The sequence below is a fragment of the Cheilinus undulatus genome, linkage group 5 (assembly GCF_018320785.1).
Source record: "Cheilinus undulatus linkage group 5, ASM1832078v1, whole genome shotgun sequence".
Lineage (NCBI taxonomy): Eukaryota > Metazoa > Chordata > Actinopteri > Labriformes > Labridae > Cheilinus > Cheilinus undulatus.
This window is the reverse complement of record NC_054869.1, coordinates 21292867-21309248: the sequence shown is the minus strand read 5'-3', so window position 1 is coordinate 21309248 and position 16382 is coordinate 21292867. Positions and strand designations below refer to the sequence as shown.

Here is a 16382-nt window from a genome sequence, read left to right as displayed (position 1 = left end):
ATTGCCAGCTTGCTTTTGTTGACTCTCTTGCATCATTTTCTGCCTTTAATTAAGAGATTAAGAATAACAGGGTTCAGGCATTATTTTAAAATCCTGTTTTTTCATTTAACAGAGATAAAACAATGACAAATACCCTTTTCGCACAGGTATAGTATTACCCAGGGACATCAGCTAATTTGTAAATGCGTGCAGGACTTCTGTGTTGTTGATCCCATGCAAATCGACCATGTCTGTAATTTACAGAGTAAAAATACCAGGGCAAATTAACTACAATATTTAAGCACACACAGGTCCTATACTAATCCTGTGCGAACTGGCATCCCTGTAATTAAGTGTGGTAATTATGTTTTTTATTCCTTTTTACATCTTTTTTCTTGTTCTGCTTCTTTTTCTAATTGAAAAAATAACAGAGGGGATTGTTAACAAATTTTGACACTAATAGGTTAGAAATAGTGCTTCCCTTTTAGCTAATTTCAGCTGTAAAAATGTCTTTATTTTACTTAACTTATTTAACATCTGCTGTCCAAGTGTGTGTTCGTTCACCGCTGATCTCTTCATACACACAGCGCCTCTGCTCTGCTTCCTACAGTTTCTTTTTGCAAGTGCCTGATCTTACATCAGTATTATTAATCATCATGCATAACATGATTTATGATTTGAAATGCGTCACTCAGCAATGTTTAGGATGCATAATGATCCCAAAATTATAGATCGCAGAATAATATTCACAGCATCAACTGCATAAAAACTGTTAAAAGTAGCAGGAGAGGTTCATATTTAACATTAGACGTCTCCCCTTCTCATACATTCACGGGAGGGATGCTTGGCTCTTCCTCTGTCTGATCAGATACGCACAGGTGGCTTACATTACCTGGATCCATAATGGGAGAGCTAGAGGAGATTGTTCACTAGTTTATTAGTTATGGACAGCTTGCAGATCTAAAAATATAAATATAATGTAAAGAGAGGGGAAAAAACATCAGTGCATGTTGTCTATTGTAAAACTCTGTTTTACAGTATGTATAGGACACATAAAGGAAACATCACCCGCAGAATGCAATGTGTAAAGCAATTAATTTTTTTATATTAACTTTAGAAATAAAAACGCACTGTTTTCATTGCTGCTGCCATGCTGCACCTTCATGTTTTCCTTCTGAAATGTCTGTAAAATTGGTAGATTACAGACTTCACTTATCCCATGCGAATGCACTGCACCAAACACTGATGTCAGGGGGCAATTCACAAATGATCAGAGGTCCACATGTAATACTTGTCCTGTGCAAATAGGACTAAAGTGACTAATAGCACTAGACTGGGTATGATCATAGGCTTTTTCGTTAACCTCTCTCTCTGGTTGTTAAAGTTACTGCAGCGTACAGGTGTACATTTTTATACAATAATTATTGCTTGTAAGAAAAAAACTGCTTCAGCTTCAGCCACACACAAGTAACTTTTGTTCACTGATAGGGACATAAATACTTGATATTTGCTTACTTCTTTCATTTCAAATGTACCCCACAGAACAACAACAACCCAACTCCTAACCAAATTTAAATTCCAGCCTAGAACTAAGTTAGCCACTGGATGGTGCTCATGTTTTATTGTGTTGTATTTTGTTTGTCCTGAGCCTTCTATTTCATTTGTCATATAGTGTAAAAGCATGTTGTGTGTTTGATGTCCCATCAATGCTTTTTTGTTTTGCATGTAGTTATGGCATGAGATACATAGCAAAAGTTCTGAAGAACACCCTCCATGAAAAGTTTCCTGATGCCTCAGAGGATGAGCTGTTGAAGGTAGAGGCCCTCATCTATAACTATTAAGTCTCTCATTGAAAGATATGACAGATATATGGGTCTTTCTTCATATTTTACTGTACAGAGCTTGACTACTGGTTAGAGAAGTTAACTGCTGCTTTTCTTTTAACAGATTGTCGGGAACCTGCTCTACTACCGCTACATGAACCCAGCCATCGTGGCCCCTGATGGCTTTGACATCATAGACATGTCAGCTGGAGGGCAGCTGCACTCGGACCAGCGTCGTAACCTGGGATCTGTGGCAAAGATGCTGCAGCATGCTGCTGCTAATAAGCTGTTTGAGGGAGAGAATGCACATATGACACCTATGAACAACTACATATCTCAGACTTATGAGAAGTTCAGGTAAGACAGGAAAAATAGGATTTGGCAAACTACAAATGCTCTTTAGCTGATATTGTAAGAGTGAAAGTTTTATTAAAGTATTACGTAACATCATAATTACACTGAGGATGCTTTAGTTCATGTTCAAAAACAAAATAAAGAGGGAATTGAAGAGGTCAGCAGTTCATCCAAAAAAATAAGCCATATTAAACATATCTTTCACTTAAAGGTCAGGAACAGATGAAACGGACATGATGGAGTCAGAGGTGATTTAGGCTGAAATATAAATGCTATGTGCTGTTTCAGCAGCTATTAGACGTGATCTTAGAAACTTAGCCTTAGAGAGATGATTAAATTATTACAATCAAGAGGAGCTGGCAACAGAGCAAGTTCAGGAATCAGTCCCACTTGCCAAAGGCTTTGACTTGTTTCAGGAAATCCAGACCTTAATCCATTTTCTGGAAATGAAGCCGGATGAGTCAAATACCTCAGCTGTAAAAATCCCCAGTACATCAGAGACTATTCAGCATTTTAAATGCCTGTAATTTTGATGACATTGACCATTATCTCAGGAAGCGCTGGGACTCAAAGTTTAATTACCACTAACAGATTATTTTCCCCTCTCTTTTAGGTTATTTTTCCAGGCAGCATGTGATGTTCCTGAGCCTGAGGAGAAGTTTAATATTGATGAATACTCAGACATGGTGACTCTAAGCAAGCCGATCATCTACATCTCAATAGAGGAAATCATCAATACTCACTCGGTAAACAAAAGAAAAATATGCATTACCATCTGGGGAACATTTATCTTCTGAAACTGAATGAATAATCACTATTGTAAAACATAAAATCTTTCCTGTCAGTTCTACGTTCAGAGCAATGATTTGACAAATATCAAACAGGCAATTCTGTTTTTCTCTATACTTTTCTCAGTCATTCCTCTCAATCCTCTTATTTTGCAAATTCAAAATTTGAAAGTAACCAACCATGAAAGTTGTAGTGATGATGATTCTTGTTTTAGTTCTATAGTTCAAGTACACTTAGGACAGTATTTGCAAAACTCCAAGAATCGCTGTTAGTTGTCTTACCACAGCTAAACAGGGTTGTTTCTACATCAAATACCATAGTTTACTGAGTAAAGAAATCTTCAAAGGGCTCATATATAAGAGCATTTAAATAAAACGTATCTATTCAACATTCATAGGTCTTAATCAACAATCATTGTAACTTGTCTGAAATATTAGAACACCCTTAATTTTTCCAGCACTTTAAGTCTACAGTTTCCTGTGTAAATGACTGTGGCTGTTAACAGCATGTTATGTCATCTGTTGTCTTTTTCCCCTTGTTTTTGACACAGCTTTCTTTCCATTATCAGCCCACTTTTGTTCTCTATATATCCACATCATTTCTTCAGAAAGGGGCTATTGGCAAGGACATCAATGGGCCATTATTATATAGTCATCTTTTATATTTAGTAATATTTCACAAATTTGCCTCAAGGGGCTGTCCATTTGAGCAACACATGACATCTCTTGTCATCAAACCATCTGTTTAGAGGAAGAACTCCTGATAAAAAGACTCCCAAAAAAAGCTCTGGAAGAGAAACAAGGGGGGATTCCTCTCCTAAAGTGTATAGAGCTACAAAAAGCCACCTGTGTACCTTTTGTCAGTTTTACACTACACTTATTCACAGACTACAAATGCAAATTACGTGAATGTTAGTTTGAGTGGATGTTATCTCTGCCATATTTTCTGCCTTTTTGCTTCATTTGATAAAAAAACAAAACAAAAGTGTGGTTCGAAATAGTTTCCTGATTTATTTTCAGTTGTTTTCCAATTTCTTAATTGTCTGTAGGCATTAACTGGATGTGTTTACGCAACAAAACTAGTGAAATATACTGTATGTTTACATAAGCTTTTATTTTAAAAACATTTATATATGTTATGCTTTTATATTTTTAGCTTGTGTTTTTATTATTTAGTGAATTAGAATGGGCCTAACTTGAGAGCGTGAGTGGCACATCTGTTTTGTTGTTTCTTTGGTTCAAAATTATTTATTTGGATTGTCACTGTATTTTTCGGGGCTGATGTGGGTGGATCAGTGGTAGACTGGAAGGTTGGGGGTTTGATGCCCGGCTCTTGCAGTTTGGTACTTGTTCAAGTCTTCTTGGGTGAGACACTGAACCCCAGATTGCTCCTCCGGCTGCATCAGTGGCATAAGAATGTGTTTATAACTGCAGCATCCTCCGTCATTAGTGTATGGATCTGGTGTGGATGGGTAAATGTGACCTGCAGTGTAGAAAGCACTTTTGTCAAAAGACGAGAGGAGTCCAATGCAAGCTGAGGTCTTTTTTCCATTGATTGACTTTTTGCACTGTAAACATTTCCTCTGTCCTAACAGTCACATCTGTATTTATTCAGCTGCTCCTGGAACATCTGGAGGCCATCTCTCCTGACCGCAATGACTTACTACATGAGCTGCTACAGGACCTGGGAGATGTCCCTGATGTTGAGGCATTACTTGGTATTGTCATCTCTAAAATCAAGAAAATTGTGACCTTACTATTATGTATTTTTGATTTTACAAGCTGTGCTTCAATATTTCAGGTGAGGGAGCAGTGGACCCAAATGATCCAAACAGAGAGGGTGCTCTAAGCCAGCAGGCCAAGACGGAGATCTCACTCACACTAACCAGCAAATTTGAGCTGCTGGAAGGAGATGACAAAGACTTGAAGACACTCATGACAAAGTGAGTTTAGTAATTGAGGATGTGGATGAAAATTGCTGTACATAAGACCTGCTGTTAAGGTTACCAATACTGCATTTTAATTTCATCCTCTAAACTCTTACAGGATGAGACTATATGGCTTGTTTACACTTATTTAGAGCGCTTGCGGCGTGTTTTCCACGAATGCCTTCTAAAGTAATCTACCTAGCCCTTCATGACACTGTGTGTGTTTCTTTGTGGCTATCAATCAGCAGTGTGTCTTTGTTGCCTTCCTGCTCCTCTATCACTTCCTGTCCAAAGAGGAAGGGGGTTGTTGTTCAGGGTTATCTTGCCTAAAACATGCATCCGTAGTTTTTTTTTTTTTTACTTACAAGACAAGTTGTGATCTTCTGAATTCATGTTAAAGCAGAATGCAAAAAGTGAAAGCAGGATTGTTACTCATTACTTCTAGATGTGGCTGTTATTGCAAAATGAGTTAAGGACTTGTTGGTGTTTTTCAAAAATTTGATCAGATCTTAAGTGTTGAAAACATTAATGTGATATTTGTTATATATCCATGCATATGGTGTGACTATTGAGGTAAATCCTGCAGAAATAAAACAAGTATTTTGCTCTTGATGTTATTTTTCACATAATTTTACTGACCTCAATCAACCAAACATAACTTTCCTTCTGAATTTGAAGCATTTTAAGTCGGTGTGTGCCTGATGAGGGACGATTTTTATGGGTTGGTGTTTGGTTGGTTTGATTGGTTTTAAAGTAGAGTAACTGTGCTACACTCTGGACACTTTCTAGTGTTTTCTAGTCATGTTTTTAACATGTTAGATCTCTGGAATGGGACAAGGCTTAAACACTTTCATCAAATCTATGAACCCAGATAGTTTTCTTATTCTTATTCCAGATGAAAGATCTTTTTTCCTGACAGTGTACTTTGAATGAAACAGAACTCTGTCCCTCGAAGAGCATCATTTTACTCTGTATTCTCAGGACAAAAAAGCTTGTCGTGGATGTGATTCGAATTCAGTCTGGAGAAACCTTACCTGAAATTCTTGAGACCCCAGCTACTGCCCCACAGGTAATGTTGTCTTCTGTCTGTTTTTTCCTTACCCTTGTATACAAAAAAACATTTTCTTTGGGAGTTACTGCACAGACTTTATTGTTCTTGTTTCTGTTGTTAACATCTATCTATATCTTTGCTCTTAAAGGAATCAGAACATACAAAGATTGTAGAGCGCCGGGCCGTCCAGGATGCTCAGACACCAGAGGGTCTGAAGAGCAGCCCAGCAGTGTTGGAGGACAGCCAGCTGCCTCTGGAGCAGAAGAAGAGGAAAATTTTAAGAAACCTCCGTAACCTGGAGCAGGCTGGCCTTCTAACTGCCAATAACAAATACCAGGATCTCATCAACGACATATCAAAGGTACACTCTCTTTAATTGATGGGAAAGATTGATGTCTGCGATGAAAACGAACAAGTATGTTGTTAGATGTGTTAAACTTCAAAATTGATGAAGTAAATCTGTAACCAACAGGACATTCGCTACCAAAGACGCTACAGGCAGAGGAGAAAAGCTGAGCTTGTGAAGCTGCGGCAGACACTGACAGCACTTAACTCAAAAACAGCTTTCTACCAGGACCAGATGAACTATTATGACACCTACATAAAGACCTGCCTGGATAACCTCAACAGAAAGTGAGTTTTAATGTTCTGTCTTTAACCTGTTTTCAGTGGAGTCTTCCAAACATCTACCTGTAAATAACTTTATGGCTTCTTTTGTTTGGGCTGAGTGGATTGGGTTTTGGATAAAGATAATTAAAAAGTATGGTTGTGTTTTGTGTATCCAGAAATTCACGCAGATCTATAAAACTGGACAGTAAAGGAGACACTAAGGGCAGTAAGAAGGCGAAGCCGCAGTCTCTGAAGTACACAGCAGCAAGACTCCATGAGAAAGGAGTCATCCTGGAGATAGAAGGACTTCAGACAAACCAGTGAGTTGAGCTTTTCATTGACAGCTATGAAAGTAAGGTTGTCATGATACCAAATTCTGAACTTTGATTTGATACCATTAAAGATAATTGATATTTGATAGCTATTTCGATCCCCTGCAAAAAAAGGGCCTAGAAGAAGGATCATTTTGTATTTTATTTAAATTAACAACGTGCAGTGCTGATATAGGAAAAGTAAAAGAACACATACGAACACTTCAGTCGTAAATAGACTTGTACCTATTCTTAAAAAGCTCCCTTATCAGATAGTAATGATAATAGTTTACTTTTTTCCTAGTGTTGTTTCTTTAGTAAACACAATACAGTAGAGCACATTTAATGTTTTTATAGTAACAAATGTTGAATAAATTCATTGAATAGACTGGATGGACCCATAAAAACAAAAGTTTTGATAATCAAATAGTAATGAACCACAGGGCAGCTTAAGATCATCTATTGATCTGCTATTTGCAGTGAAGTTTTTGAAATATGCTTCAAGTACTTCACACCTGAAATATGACCCTGTGGTGATGAGTGAGTTTGCATTTTACCCTCTAGCTCAGGGGTTCCCAAACTTTTCAGCCCGTGACCCCCCTCCCATCACACACAGAGATAAAGAGATTAGAAGTCTCACCTATTTTTTCCATGCACCACGTGTGGCTATGGACCATATTAGACAGGAAAAAGATAAATGGAGAGCCATATTTACCTTGTTGTACCACATAAGCACATAGAATATGTTTACAATGTGTTTCTTGATAACCCTGAGGGAGGCCACAACCTTAAATGCGCCTGTTTGATAAAGTTGTTCTCTAAAGATTCACTATTAGTGAAACTTTCTGTCTCCACACTGGAAGAATATGTCACAAGAAAGTCAAACACATTAAGTACTTTTCTGATTTGTGCTTTTCAAATTAAAAACCTGGTTTAGCATTTCTGTAGAGTAACTCCTTTCACTTGTACAGAATGCTTTTGTTTTGAATAGTTCCCAACACACTTCCACTATACACTGAATCAAGTCACTTGTAGGGGGGTTTATTCAAGTAACATTTATGAAGAAGGACAGGGCTTTGAGAGCAGGGAGATGTGGCTGACACGCAGCAAACTTGTGCCCTGTTTAAACGCCGCACCTGCACCTGCACCTGCAGGAGCAGGAGCAGGAGCAGCAGACATGCGCGGCACATGCAAGCAGCAAAACATTGCTCCCAGTCTGAAACGGATAGATATTTTAAGTTAATTGGGAAAAAATAAAACACCATCTGTCAATGTGTTTATCATGAAGGACATTTACAGCAAGCATAATCATTTTTATCAACACTTACCACTGTCATGTCAACTGTGTCTGTCCATCGTATGTTTAGCCAGATACTAGTGTTCGTCCCATTGTTGTCAATTTTTTGAGGCACTTTTTGCACAACTGCCGCTGTAAATCTGTCACATTTCCTTCTGCATCTGCCTCATATGCTCCTCATTTTCTGCTAACATTATTTCTGGAGTCATAGTTGTCATGTCTTATTAGCTTTTTTCTTGTTAAATGTTTAATTTCATCCTTCTGTTTAACCTTTGAACTCAGTCATGTGATGCTACAGCAGCAGATAGAGGATTGGTTGATCTCCTGTGTCGTTCATCTTTGCAGCTCAGGGTTGAAAAATTTGATTTTAGATATGTTTTTTAAAGCTTTGGTACTTCCAAATGTAAAAATAGACATTATGGTATCATTTCAAAAAAGGTAGTATTGAAAAAAATATCAAAATATCTTTTTTTGACAACCTTAAATGAAAGAGAGCTGGATATCAAACACCCTGTCAGGTCTTATATTGAATTATTAGTACAGTCCAGCATGATTTCATAATTACTGAAGCTTCATTGGTTTGTTCATCTAGAAGTATTAACATCCAGTAGTTTAAACTTAACCCATGTTAGAACAGGAGTATTTTTCTGCAGAGTGGAAAAGTTTGTTTTATATTCCATGAGGTTTTACTTAAACTTTTGACTTCTGTGTTTACAAAAGAAGGATTTTATCTTTGTTAGCTTTCCTTTACTGGAAAGACAAATGTTATTAAGGGTTTTTATTCAGTGAGAGGAAGTGTGATCCATTGCTTTGTGCGTCATTGTGTTTCTAAGTTGAAAAAATAACCCAAACATTATGCTGATTAAAGTGCCTCTTGGAAATGTTGGCAAGATTTAGTTTCTGTATTCTTGTGGAAATCAGAAAAAATACTGTAAAATGATTGATTTGTAGTTTTCCATTTGCTGCATTGCCACTTTTTCCTCATCATTAATCTCTGTATCGTCCCTTTTCCTGTCTCAGGTTCAAAAATGTCATGTTTGACATTTCTCCTACTGAGGAAGTTGGGGATTTTGAGGTGAAAGCCAAATTTATGGGAGTTGAGATGGAAAAGGTTCAGCTTCATTTCCAGGTAAACTTCTGACCAGTTTCCCAATCAACATCACGTGATGATTACACAAAAATACACTTTTTCCCTTTTTACCAGATTTCTAGCAGAAAATATTGTGGAAACAAATTAAATATTTCTGTATAGACATTTCAGTTTAAGACATTTTACAATCAAAAGTCTGCATCCATTCAAGTAGAGAGAATAAATATCAAACGAAAGTTTATCATGTCAGTTCAGGGTCACAAAGTTCTCAGCCTGTCACTGAAATCAAAGTGAATAACATGGTTAAATCTTTTTGTTGTTGGCATGTCTTTCAGTTTAAGCACCTTTTTTGTGAATGAAGCAGAAGCAAAAATTTAATATGCTTTCTATTTTTGACACAGGACCTCCTACAGCTGCAGTACGAAGGCGTTGCCGTCATGAAGATGTTTGATAAAGCCAAAGTCAACGTCAATTTGCTTATCTTTCTCCTAAACAAAAAGTTCTATGGAAAATAAGAGTTAAGACATAGTGTAGGGATCAGTAGTAAAGGAGTGGTGACATACTGTGCCTTCTGACGGGACAGAGATTGTGGAATAAGTTAGTCAGAAATCGTGAGACGGTGCAGGACAGTGTTCCGTTTCTTCTGATTATAATTTAAGGGATCACACCAAATGAAATGTCATTGTTCAAATAAATGTGTCTGTTGCATGCTTTTCCACATGGTGATTGTAAATGTAATGTATTTTAAGATTTAAATGTCTGGTTTTCACATTTTGTATGTAAATGATGTAGTTGTTAAATTGAGTTTAAGGGTTTTTGATGAAATTTCAGAAGAAGCAGTACTGTCTTTGAGTGCATGGATGGAGCAGCTGACTACTTTCTCATCCACCTGCATGACCAGTGCCTTTTTATCCAAATGTTTAAAGAAACACATTTTAATTAATAAAACATTTAAAGTTTAAAAGCTACAACTGATGTATTTTAGTATCGTCAGTCTATGAATGATTTATGTTTGAATAATGTTCATAATAAATACCATCTATAATTTTTCCCCATCTGTCATAGATGACATTTGTCTAATTTATTGTTTTCTTAGCCGTAACTTCTGCAGGTTTAGGTTCTGTCAGAGGGAATACATGCATGTCTGTCAGATCAGGGTCAGTCAGTGTTCTGTCATTGTAATGGGGAGGAGATGTTGAGCTCTGAGGGGAGGCGGAGTATCCATCCTGTGATATAATTACATATTTGATGCCAGCAGAAAAAACACTTCAGCTACTCATCCAGCAAACAGATAATTTCTGCTCACTTCTGTTAGAGGACTATTTAGAGGACAAACAGCAAAGCCATGGTTCACTTGTCTGTCATGTTGGTGGTTCTGTTTTCTCTCCACACTTCAGCTATCACTTCTCTCAATGGTAAGTCAATTTCAATATCTGTAATAGTCCAAAGCTGGTCAGTGTGTTAGTTTATGATTAGGGTTTACACTGCTGGGTAGTATAAAACATGATTGGATCACAGTTTATGCATTTTGTTCTCATTTTTCAATAGTAAATTCAATTCAACCACACTGCAGCCCATCATATCCTATATATCAAGCTTTTAACATTTCAGTAGTGTGGAATTATTACAATAATACTGACCTGACATGCTTAAAGAAATTACAGTGCATTTTTTTTCAGGTTATGCAGATTGATTAGCAATTACTGCAAAGTTAAATTGAGCTAACTGTTATAACTTGCACTTTAATCTAGTATTCTTAAAATCTGATCAAATTGACTTATTGACTAGTTACAGTGGAAAAATCAGAGTTAAGGATTTAGCCCACAATCTTCTGTAAATGTTTCCTAAAGGAGCTTATCAACCAGATCCCTAAGTAAAATGTAGGCTTAGTGGTAGTGAGGGAAGTGCATCAGTTCTAAAACCAAAAACTGTTAAAAGTTTGAGATGCATCTTTAAATAAAGAAGACTCTGAAATAGCCCTACTTATATGTCTTTATGACCTGCAAAAACAATCTAAATCCTCTGCATGAAGGCTGACCATTTGAAGTGGTTAATCCTAATGTTTTGAAATGCTGCCAGGTGATAGGTGTCAGCAAAAGCTGTTAACTATCAAAACAGTCAGATCCTCACTGGAGCTTTAAATGCAACATGCCTTACAACAGTGCATCACTGCATCATTATTGTGTTTTACTACTGCTGCAATATCAAAATATTTCCAATAACATTCGTGGAAAGAAAAACTACTTAATGAACCATCATAGACTATCATCAGGTGTTGCTGGAAATAGATCAGCTCTCAGATGCCTCCTCCTGCGGACCACTACTTAGAATCCTCTGTAAGGGCGTAAATTACCACAGAATTTGCTGGTACAAGGTATTTACCGTAGTAGGAGTTTTGTTTCCCCCAATTCAACTGTATTCATAAACTATATATATTAAGTGTATGTCTTGCAGTTAAATTCAAGAAATAACCACACTGCAAACAGTAAAGAAAAAGCAACATCCCATTACAAAATGAAAGGTCAGAGGTTGAATCCAGGATTAAATGATGTATAGTCCTGTTTTAGAAGTAGTTCCCAACAGTTGCTCGCTTTAGCTACATTAGCATAGCTACGCTAGCTACATAGTCAACGTTATTCCATAAGCCAATGTAGCTACTTGAGATTTAGCACATGTAGTTAATGCTAATGTAGCGATGTTGATTTTGGCTTAAGCTATGTGAGCTTTAGCAAACATGTTTAATGACAATGTAGCTATGATATCTACGTAAGTAATGTAGTTAAAATAGCTTTGTTAGCAATAGCACATGTAGTATAAAGTCACTTAGCTTATGTAGCTTTGTTATCTTTAGTTTTAGCTATGTTGCTTTTTTACGTGAATAAATATGGGTTAATGTGTTTTGAGAAATTCTAAAAGGTTTACAATCTTTAACTATGTTAACCACATAGTTCATGTAACTCACTTAGCTTTAGCTATGTTAGCTGCATTTGAATGTTCTCATGGAGGACAAGCTTTTTCCTTTAAGCAGACTCTTCAGTTGGCTCTGTCAAAAGTTTTGTGATCAGGTCAGTTTTTAGTCTCATAACTTTTAGTATCATAACCCTTACCTTTACCCTTACTCTAAGTTTGATCAGAGGCGGTGTCACAAAACAGTGGTCTGCAAAAAGGGACATCTAAGAGCTCTGGTCTGGAGCAAGACCCCGCTCTCCTTGTTTCTCTCCATGAATGCATTTCTGCAGGATCCTATTAGAGCATGTGCATGTATTTTATTATATTTGTATGTCATGTTTACTAAAATTGTATAAAAACTTTATTACTCCATAAAAGATGTGTAAAGAATATCTTTCCTTCTCTTTGAAAAAACAAAGAAACAATATGCAGACACAAGACCAAGTTGCTGCTTTCACCAAAGTTATCTGGGAAGGGGGATGTTTGTTTTTACTGCTCTGCACTTCAGTCAGAGAAAAAAAATATTCAAAGCTGACCACGTGTTTCTAAACCAGTTTTGTATTCTTCATTGTTTCCGTATGTCTCTTCAAAGGATCCGGACTCCTCCCCCGTACTTTTGCTGGTCACCTTGTTGAGTCCCCTGATGATCTTGTGGACTATGTTGACCTGTCTGTGTCTGAGGATGAAGACTCTGGCTCGGGGTCAGAGCAGCCACCAGAGAGAAAACACATCCACCAGGGTCCACACCCCCACCACCAGAAAAGCTACCACGTCTCAAAGGAAGCAAAACATTTTCTGCAGGGTCACCTGGCAACAAAGCTGGTCCCTACTGTTTACACCCTTGTTTTTATCATTAGTGTGCCCTTAAATCTTGCCGCCATGGTGATGTTTGTGCGCCACATCCGTCCTAGAAAACCAGCAGCGATCTACATGCTGAACCTGGCCTGTGCTGACCTGCTGTTTGGCCTGCTTCTCCCCTTTAAGATTGCCTACCATTACAACAACAATGACTGGATCTATGGCTCTGTAATGTGCAGAATAGTTACGGCAGCTTTCTACTGCAACATGTACTGCTCCGTCCTGCTTATGACGTGTATCAGCGTGGACCGTTTCCTGGCTGTGGTTTACCCCATGGACTCACTGATATGGCGAAGCCCTCAGACTGCTACAGCTGTGTGTGCCGCCATGTGGCTGTTAGCCCTCGGAGGAGTTTCCCCCCTCCTTATCTCAAGCCAAACCATGCATATATCAAACCTGGGCATCACCACCTGCCATGATGTACAGGATGTGAAAAAATTACAAGCTTACTACCTTTACTTCTTTCCCATCTACTCCTCTATCTTTTTCTTTGTACCTCTTATCTTCACTGTTGTCTGTTACGTACGAATCATTCAGGCCCTGCTAGCAGCCAATGTGGCAAACCGCTCAAAGAAGACTCGAGCCGTGGTGATGGCTGTGGTCGTGCTGGCGGTGTTTGTGATCTGCTTCACCCCCACCAACATCATCCTCATGGTTCATTACATCCAGCTGTCCCACAAGTCCAGTGACAGCTCCTATCAGGCGTACCTGCTCTCCATGTGCGTGGGCAGTCTGAGCTGCTGCCTGGATCCTGTCCTCTATTACTTTGGCTCCTCTCAGTGCCAGAGGCAGGTGTTAGCACTGCTCAGATGTCGCAGACTGGCAGGGGCAGAAAGCAGATCGGAGACACAGAGTACGAGGAGCAGTGGGTGGACAGACAGCACCAGGTCATGTAAGATGGAGAGCCTTCAAGCAGGCCTGGCGAGCCAGTACAGCAAGCTGGTGGCATGAGGAGTCTGCCTTTCAGTGTGAAACTAAAAACTAGACATACCCCACATCTTTATGTAAATCATTTTAAAGGAGAGATGATGAAAAGTCTGTATGAACAGCAGCTAGCAAGGGGCTAACGTTAACACATGTAATAAAAGCTAACTCGGCATTAGCTTTGAATGCAGTTATATTGAGTTACTCTGCTGTACAAGAACAGTGTTGTTCTACTATGTTAGTCCTGCCTGGATCACAAATTTCTGTCCAAGTTCCAACCCAAGACAGTAGAAACTGAGCCCCGCAGGACGCCCAAGCTGTCATTTCCCTGTTATAGCCTGCTTGTGTACAAGTGATAGGACTGTGATTGTTTTTCATCTTTAGGTAAGTTGTTTAAACAAACATAATCAAAATGTGATTAGCTGTTCCTTACATACACACAGTCAGTTGTAGCATACAAGCTGCATGTAACACATACAACCCTTAGCTTTACGCTAGCTCCAATTTAGCCTGTTAGCTTAAACCTTACAACAGCCAACTAACATCCCCCACAGATAATACCAACAAGCCATTACAACAGACAATTAACCAGCAATCTGTTTTCATCAGACGTCACATTAAAACTCAAAATTTGAAATGAAACTTGAGTCTTACCGTCCAACTCTAACCTGACACGCAAGATAAGTCTGTTTCATATGTCCATTGCATGAATATGTTTCACATTCATCTCGGGAACCTCCCAGAGAAAGCATTTGGGAAGGGCAGGACTTTGCAAAAGGTTCTTGGAAGGTGATTGGACAAATGTTCTGTCTGTCACATTCATTAGAGGCCAATTAGAGTAACAACAAAATGAGGTTGTATGCATGCACAGCTCTGCAACAAACTGACAGGCTAATGCTGCCGTTGTGGATGAAAAGCAAATGATGAGGATAAAATTTTTGCTGAGGTTGGTCAGGAGAAGAAAATGTCTTCTCTGCCAAGAGAAGCTTTCAGTGTGTCTCTTTGCTCTTGTTTAAATAAACTGATATGAAACAATTCTGATAAACCGACGCTTTTCTACAGCCACATTTGAGTTAATTGTTTCAGCCGTAGCAGCCACCGTATCAGCTTACAGTACAACTCAACCCACCTGTAACAATCCCAAACTCATGCTCAGGCAGGTTGAGAGGAGAGCAAAAACATCTCTCAGCATGGCTGTGCTCTTGTTTTAGTAAAGAAATGTGATCTAGTACGGATAAAACTGCCGCTATACTATAGCTACTATATTTGGCGCTTATTGCCACACTGGCAGAAGCCATTGCTAATGGCTTCAAGTACAACCAAAACCCCATCCATAGCTACTGCCTCCTCCTCTTCAAATGATGCTAAGTGTTTTGAACCTTTTTCGGTATGGCACAGACATTGTGGATTGGATTGGAGCTTCGCAAGATGGATTTGCCTGATGACAAAGATGGATGATGGCAAATCCATCTGCTTTGCAGGGCTAGTCCAATTTATCATTTGTAGCCACTCTTCACTTAAAACTCTAAAATCCAACCATAATGGTTCATTTGGAGTAGTGGAGGACAGAGAAAAACATCCACTGTAGTTAGTTCAGTGCGGTCCTCTAGTTCAGTGGTTCCCAAAGTTGGGGGTGGGGAACACCAGGGGGGCCACGAGACAGTGATGGGAGGTCGCAGGATATGTTCCATAAAACAAAGAGAATTTTAATATGAACTGAAATCATACATTTTATATTATTGTAAAGAAATATTGTTAAAATGAGTCCAATTGAAAATTAAAATGTAGTTATCAAACGATATGTTTGCTTAAAAGTAAGTAAGAGTTTTCAAATCTACCTAAAATGCAAGTTTTGTACATGATGCTTTGTGCAACATCATGCACTTTATCCTCCTCAAGGGAAGGTTTGGGTCCCTGATCTCTGACGCTGTTATTTTTGGGGGTCATGGGCTAAAAAGTTTGGGAACCCCTGCTCTAGTTCTTGGTCTTCCTGCAGCTGAAGTTAGGCTAATGGCTACTGCTGTGTGTTTATGTTGCTAAACTGTCTCTAGTCCTCTGGGTTTTGGCTTCATTATGACCTACAAGATTATTAAAGTAAAATCTTTCCATACCGTCATTGTCCTGCATAGTTTTGAATGTCAGGGCTATTGCCTCCCCAACAAGCTGGGGGGGGGGGGTTACTTGAGAAGAAAAAAAAATGTATCAAAGCTGTTTATGCCTCTTAGTGACACATTACAAACTGAAGAAAGTGCCAGTCTGTCAGTGTAAACACAACTGAGAACAACAAACCCAAAGGCAGTTTTTTAAATGTAGAATTTATTTGATTTCTGCTGTATTAATAATCAGACTGTGGCATATTATACCTAAAGTGCACCTTACGACGAGTCTTTGGCATGGACAAACTTTAAAAAACATGGCAAC

General features: G+C 38.5%; 2 protein-coding genes across 2 annotated transcripts in view; both read left to right on the top strand.

Annotated features, from left to right (window-relative positions):
* The window catches only part of iqgap2 (IQ motif containing GTPase activating protein 2), a 45349-nt gene extending 35069 nt beyond the window's left edge, over positions 1-10280 (top strand). The window contains exons 28-38 of the mRNA XM_041787272.1: positions 1709-1793; positions 1927-2159; positions 2770-2902; positions 4560-4662; positions 4746-4887; positions 5854-5941; positions 6072-6284; positions 6396-6556; positions 6709-6852; positions 9161-9269; positions 9632-10280. Of these exons, the coding sequence (XP_041643206.1) occupies positions 1709-1793; positions 1927-2159; positions 2770-2902; positions 4560-4662; positions 4746-4887; positions 5854-5941; positions 6072-6284; positions 6396-6556; positions 6709-6852; positions 9161-9269; positions 9632-9745 (1525 nt within the window). The 3' untranslated portion in view covers positions 9746-10280. The remainder of the gene's footprint in view (positions 1-1708; positions 1794-1926; positions 2160-2769; positions 2903-4559; positions 4663-4745; positions 4888-5853; positions 5942-6071; positions 6285-6395; positions 6557-6708; positions 6853-9160; positions 9270-9631) is intronic.
* Positions 10281-10474: 194 nt separating this feature from the next.
* Positions 10475-16134, top strand: f2r (coagulation factor II (thrombin) receptor). Its single transcript, XM_041787783.1, has 2 exons — positions 10475-10645; positions 12772-16134. Exons 1-2 carry the CDS (start codon positions 10576-10578, stop codon positions 13986-13988), a joined length of 1287 nt encoding a protein of 428 aa, XP_041643717.1. The 5' UTR covers positions 10475-10575; the 3' UTR covers positions 13989-16134.
* The last annotated feature ends 248 nt before the right edge of the window (positions 16135-16382 follow it).